General features: G+C 40.4%; 1 protein-coding gene across 2 annotated transcripts in view; it reads left to right on the plus strand.

Annotated features, from left to right (window-relative positions):
- LOC132988121 (transcription factor COE1-A-like) overlaps positions 1-7,500 on the plus strand; it is an 82,417-nt gene that overhangs the window by 59,425 nt on the left and 15,492 nt on the right. For both annotated transcript variants that reach the window (XM_061055274.1, XM_061055275.1), the window contains exons 9-10: positions 37-170; positions 1,901-2,027. In XM_061055274.1, coding sequence (XP_060911257.1) covers positions 37-170; positions 1,901-2,027 — 261 coding nt within the window. The remainder of the gene's footprint in view (positions 1-36; positions 171-1,900; positions 2,028-7,500) is intronic.

Below are 7,500 nucleotides of genomic sequence, written 5' to 3' on the forward strand. Positions count from 1 at the left end.
CTGTTTCCCGACTTTAACCCTCCTCTCTCCCTTCAGGATCGGCTCCCTGCATTAAAGCCATCAGTCCCAGCGAGGGCTGGACCACAGGTGGCGCAACAGTCATCATCATAGGAGACAACTTCTTTGATGGTCTCCAAGTGATCTTTGGTACCATGTTGGTGTGGAGCGAGGTCAGTCTGCCAACAACCATCATCCTGTCTGCATGTAGTTTAAGCCCCGCCACCGTGTGTGTGTCTCTCCCCTCCGACCGTTGGAAGTAATTCAATATGAAAACATACTTTTCCTCCTGGTCCAGTTCTTAACTGTGTGTGTGATCAAGTGTGTGTGTGTGTTTGTACTCTAATGAGTCCCCACCTGCACTTTAATACTTTCCTCACCCCACTCAGCACATTTTTAAACACACACACACACACACACACACACACACACACACACACACACACACACACACACACACAGCTCACTATCGTACTTTTTCCCAACACAACCTCTCTACTGAATGTTTATTTGTCTTCTGACTCCACTCACAGTGTGCGTTGAGCGACTGTGGCTCCCTTCCAACAACAACACCAAGTGTGTGTTTGTGTGCATTCTTGCATACATGGATGAGAGTGTGTGTTAAGAGCTGAGGGGTTTGTTTACAGTGTTGAGAGCCACACTTACACACACTAACATGTGTACAGAGTCTCAGTTCAGTTTAGTTCAGACTGACTCAGGCGTTCATTTGAATGGATTTTGGCCAACAGAATGTTTCATTTGCACTCAACCTGAGTATTGATTCTGAAGCCAGAATAAACATGTCTTTTAAAAAATTGTCAGTTGAAAGAGATTGCATTTTTGCCAAGTTCTGTTTGTTTGGAGCTGTCTCTGCTACCGACAGATTCATCCCAGAACCCGGGCCAATAATTAAAAGCTGTGTTTGAAATTCATCCATAAAACTGTGGTGTTAAAAATCACAAACAGCTCACTACAAAGATTGTTTTTCATCTGATTTAAATGTTGGGAAAAATATCTTTTTTTTATTTTTTTAAGCATCACAAACATTTGGTCCAGTCTCTGTGAAATTAAAAGACTATATTGTTAATTTAAAACAAACAGTCTAGTAATGCAATCAAACCCAAAATAGAACTTATATAATGACATTATGTTTGTTCATTTGCATATACAGGATTTTAATGTATTCATATCCATATCAAAATGTATTGAGTATATCTCCTATAGCTAAAGCATGGAGGATATCTGTTTGCAGGCAAACATTTAAGTCTGTGTAAGACTAGATATTAAAGAATGCGAAAAAACATGAAATCCAGATGTAAGCAGAACTGAGTTAGAAATGCCTTTTTACCGCATGAACAAGTGCAGATGCAACATAAGTCAAACCGACTAACTCAAATGTATATTACAGTGAAACTCCAGCAAGACCGCTCTTAGCTTTCAGTAATGGTCATAACCAGATCCGGAGAAAGATTTAAAGGAACATCTAATTGGTGGTTTGCTGCAGTTGTGTTGTAATGTGTGTTGTAAACCAGAAGTATTTAACTGTGGTTCAGAGGAGTCCTCAAGAGGTGCAGGGGCCTCCATTCATTTATAGTTCTATTAATAAGTAACATAGTTTTAGTATCTACAGTATAATGATTGTGGTCATGGCTTTCATAACCTTTCTATAATAAAAAGGAAAAAATAAATCTAGGAGGAGGCACTTTGGGTTGTTGGATCGATTTTTTGGCAGTTTCAGGTCATTTAACATTAAAAAAAAAAATACTACACAACTGGTGTAAAAAACAAAACCCAGCTACATAAAATCTAAAGTCAAGATTTGTATTGGCGAAGAAACAGTGAAAGTTATTTCAGAGACTTTGTAGCAAATAGTTTTGTGTTTTTTTTCCCCTTCTTCCTCTAGTTGATCACGCCGCATGCCATCCGGGTCCAGACGCCTCCTAGACACATCCCCGGGGTCGTCGAGGTCACGCTGTCTTACAAGTCCAAACAGTTCTGCAAAGGCACACCAGGAAGGTTCATATACACAGGTATATTAACACACAGTGTCACACACACACACACACACACACACACACACACACACACACACACACGGACACACACATGGACACACACTTGTTCAAGTTCATGATTAAAGTTCATTCCTGTTACTTTTACTATTTTAGTCAAGTTAAATGCATTTTTAAAAGATTTTCAAATGTTTGTTTGCATATGTTAGTGCATGTGTGTGTTGTGTGTGTATATGTGTGTGTGTCTGTGTGTGTGTGTGTGTGTGTATGTGTGTGTGTGTGTGTGTGTGTATATGTGTGTGTGTCTGTGTGTGTGTGTGTGTGTGTGTGTGTGTGTGTGTGTGTGTGTGTGTGTGTGTGTGTGTGTGTGTGTGTGTGTTGCAGTTCACTCTTGGGCCAGACAGTGTTGAACTAATGACTGTAAATTTGTCAACATTAACGAGCCGCACTCAATACAATGTTGCCATAATCACAGGCTCATTAAAGCAGCTACAATTAAACAGTCTGCTCTTTATAGCCCTCCATACTGAAACTATTAGTGAAATCATCCAGAACACCCAGTTTACTAACACAAGATGTTGGAAAAAGAGCGAGTGATTACTGACCGGATTACTTACTGTGAATGAGGGTTTTCCTGCTAAAGGAAAGGGGTAAAGGAAATAGAAAGAGGAGGATAATGTGTGGCTGTATGGACGTATTTGCCCATTTGTTCGCACATACATGTGGACACAGATGGAGGTGATGTGATGTCTGGTATTGATCCGCTCAACATGGCTCCATCACACCATAATGATGATGTCATTCACAGAGAGAGAGACAGAGGAGAAAAACAGCGGCTGTATAAATTCTTTCAGGTTCAAGACATTTAATGACCCAATTAATAGATACAAGGATTTAAACCTGATCAATGAAGATGAGAAAACTCACTATGGATAAAGTGTCAGTTTTAATGCTGTTCATAAAAGCTTTAATATTTCCTGTTCAGATGAGAAATGTTCAACAAAGTGATGAGCTTCAGCTTGGCTCACTTCTTCTGCACAAAGGAATCTTTAATCATGTTGCATGTTTCATTCTTATTAAACTCATAAAACATTGAATTCAAGTCCTTGTGCTGTAATACAAATTTGAAAAACACCAAATCATGTGACGGAAAAATCCAAAAGTACAAAAAAAAAGAAATTCAGAAGATGAGGTCGAGCAGTGTGTCTGAATAGACAAAGAAAATAGCGCCCCTATGAGGAAAAATGGATGTCCAAGGACAAAGTGCATAAAAAAACATAGCAATATAGAGGATACATGAAAGCAACAGTTATTTTAACCAGAAATACAGAAAAAAATGTTTGAAAATATAATTTAAAAGGACTTTTATTTGCTGTTAGGTGTCATTCAAATATTTCAGATCTAGTGGTTTCTTTAAAAAAACGTACTTGGCCTGTTTGCCTCCTTCAATGCTCTTCAGTCTAAACATCTTTGGTCAGACCCTGAGGCAAGCCGGCCGGTAATTGGTCCGTCTGGTGTCTAACTGCTTCTCCTATTGGGCGAAAATGACCTCTCGTGACCTCGTGATTGGCTAATCGCTTCAACATGTGACCTAGGAAACACAATCTGGAGCTGCGGTCCCCTGACCCCACCTCAAGGTCAACTTTTCTCTAGAAGTCACGGGTGAAAGGTTGCAGTAGTGAAAGCTGATTGGCTGTTGTGGTTTTTCAGTTCCTTAACTGTGTGGTTGCCTCTGGGTGAGAGGACCGAGCAATTAAACACACACACACACATGCAAGTATGCATCAACACACAATGTGAGCAAACACAAAGCACTTGCAGAGAGGGTCATGTATTACACAACTTACCACACACGCTTTCAAACAGGGTTGGGAGTTAAAAGTAATTGTAAATCAGAGAGATATGAGGGAGAGATGGTGGGTAGTCTGGCAAACAGATGGTCTACCACACACATACACACTGACTTCACATACATTCACACAATATTCACACATGAATTCACAAAGTGAGTATGAATGCTTCATGGGCCTGTTGGGGAAAATGAGCATTGTCAACATCACACACTCATTAAAACAAACTACGGTAAAAGTAACAATCGATACATGGACACACATAGACACACACACACAGACAAACACACACATACACATTCAGGTAAAGAGAGCAGATTTATTGCAGCTATGAGAAAATCCATAGGTCATCTGTGTATTTAACACAGATGACCTATGGATTTGCAATTGCTATTAAAATGGCATAAATTTGCTCTCTTTTACATTCAATGTTTTGAAAAGAGTCTGAAACGCAGGGACAAAAGTAAGAAAGGAACATGTAAAGAGAGAGAGAGAGAGAGAGTGGTGTACTTTTAAATTGTAAAGTACTGATCCAATCATAAGTGGATCTCACATACAGTGATACCCTCATGTAGATACACACATGAACAAACCGAAAGTCGCAGACAGAAGAAGAGTTCCGCAGAACGAGATCTCATCTCACAAGGGGAAGAATGAAGCAATAATTCAGTGGTATTGAACTGCTGGCTGGCGAGAGAATCGATCCCACCACACCTCCTCCTCCTCAACCTCCTCCTCATCTTCTTCTTCTCCTTCTACTTCAACTCTCTGTGTCATTTCAACCAGTTTAACCCTCTTTTTTTTTTTTTACCTCAACCACCTCTTTCTGGTTCCTTCACTCAATCCTTGGTTAAAATAAATAGTCAAAAAGTCTAAAAAAAGATGTCACCTGTATATCATAATGGAGCACAATAAATCCAACATAGAGCATACAGCTCCCTCCCTTTTTGCCACTTCCCCCTCTCCTCTCCTTCTGTCTGCCTCCTCTCTTCACGTTTTATTGTGAAACAGGAGTGGAGGGTCTGTCCTCATGAAACTTCTATGAGTATTGATCTGCGGGCAGCTCTGGAGGCTGAGAGGAAGAGTGAGGCAGAAGGAGGAGTGATGGAGGGATGAAAGTGGCAGAAGGTGTAGTTAAGAAAGAGGGGGATGGAGGGGAAGCATGGGGGGAGGGAGGGGGGCAGAGGGGTTCTCACACAGTTGCTCCCATATGCAGCATGGCGGTACGATTACTCAAAACAAAACCTCAGTGTCACTCATAATAAGGTACGATAAGAAAACGATATATATTTGGCTCACAATTAAGACAATATCACGATACAGCGATTCTGCAATCATTTATGTAATGTAAGGCGTTCATATAATGATACATATTCCATATCTTTTTCTTCTTCTTCCATCATTCTGTTAACTTCTTCTCTGGCCAGTTAACTTCTTTTCCCATTACCCATTCATGTCCTTCACCTCACTGTAAGGAGTCACGTGGTGACACAAATTGGTAGAGAAATCTGTTTAAAGGTTATGATTTTTTATCATAATATCGATATTTGAAACAAGTTATTCAATAATTTCATCACATGAGTCAGGATGCAAAATATATATCCATATCAATATTTTGATATATTTATAATGGACAGTATCATGATAGCATTTCTCTGGATGTTTTTTTTTTGGGGGGGGGGGGGGGGGGGGGGGGGGGCTTTTTGTGCCTTTAATGGAGCGATAGGACAGTGGATAGAGTTGGGAATGACATGCGGGGAAAGGAGCCACAGGTGGGATTCGAACCCCGTCCGCCCGCTTGGAGGACAACAGCCTCCATACTTTGGGCGCGCGCACCAACCACTGCGTCACCAGCGTCCCCCGGGATCTCATCAACATCTCGGGATGTTTTAAACTCTGAGGAAAAGAAGAAAACAAGAAGGATTAAATAAAAAAGGATGTTTCACTGAGACACTTGAGTATGAAGTTGTGATGAGCAGGTGGCCACTTAGATGTTTATGTGGTTATCAGACTTATTCCAATAATGCAACTTGTTAAAATTTTTCTCAGGTAATCCTAGGTAGAAAAAAGTCTATATAAATGCATACAGCACAGTGCTGCCTGAAGCATCATAAATCCTTGTACTAAAAAAAGCTCTAGAATTGATCTGGTTCCCAGTGTGTTTTTCATTAATGGACCTGAGCTTGTTCAGCATTTTCTAGTCTTCTGACTCCTCAAAGTGCTCTTTACACCACAGGTCACACTTACCCATTCACACCACTTTCACACACTGATGGCAGAGGCTGTTATGTAAAGTGTCCATCAGTATTAACTGATCCCATTCATACACATTCACACGTTACACAACACATTTTAAATCCAAACATTTTACTGCAAAACATCAACTCTTCAGAAACGGTCTGCAATCCGGTGACCAGTTTTTGTCTCTCTCATCTCTAAGTGTTGAGCAGTGCTTGTATTGTATTTGTATTAAGTAAATGCACTCTGGCTTGCATTACCGATGGCTTTTACAACTCATGTGTAATCAATTGGCTGCTTTTGCTGCTCTGATACTATTTCTGTTTCTGTGCAGTAAGAAACCACCACAGAAAATCGTTGGAAAAACCTGACCTTCTGGTGTCATAAAACACACAAACATACACACACACACACACACACACTCACACACACAAACATGCAGTACATTGCACAACACACACATCCAGACAGACCTACTCAAACCTATAAACACACACACACGCACACACACACACACACACACACACGCACGCACGCACGCGCACACACACACACACACACACACACACACACACACACACACACACACACACACACACACACACACACACACACAGAAGCATTCAAAACACCAACCAATCAATTGTGGACGCTTTAGGCTCATCCTGTTATGTTCAGTGCGGTGTGTGTGCGTGTGTGTGTGTGCGCGTGTGTGTGTGTATGTGTGTTATTAATATCTACACTTATTAATGTCTCGAGAGATGCACAAAGAGTGGATCTGACACTGGCAGTTAATTCTGACAGTTGATATCCCACTGACTGTTAGGCAGCTGTTTCTGTACTTTTGTTTTTCTCAACAGAACTGAATTTCATTTTTCCCCTTTTTTTTGTATAGGTTAACACTCGCTCTCTTCTCTTTATATCCCCTCACCCCCCTCTGCTCTCACATATATTTTATCACCGACCCTTCTTTTCTCTCTCTGTTCCCCATGCCTACCACATTTTGGCTTAACATTACACAAGACATTATTATCATGTATAAATCTTAACTCAAGATTTCTCCAGAAATATAAAAAAGTATTCTCAAAGATGTAGAACAGTTACTCATGTCCATTTAACACATGGTATTTTTACAGCCTTTAATTTATGAAGTTATGTTGCAAACAAATTGGGTGTTTTAGGGCATAACAGAAACCAGAAACTTTAGTGTGAAGCACACAAACACACAGACACACACACAGACACACACACACACACACACACACACACAAAGAGACTATCAAACAAAACAAAATGTAAGACATTCAGCTGCAAGTAATTTATCAGTGCTGCATTCGGAAAGTACCAAATATCACTCCAGCTGCACACTTGGACACCATACACTTCCACTAATACTCACACAC

Source organism: Labrus mixtus, chromosome 14 (assembly GCF_963584025.1).
Source record: "Labrus mixtus chromosome 14, fLabMix1.1, whole genome shotgun sequence".
Lineage (NCBI taxonomy): Eukaryota > Metazoa > Chordata > Actinopteri > Labriformes > Labridae > Labrus > Labrus mixtus.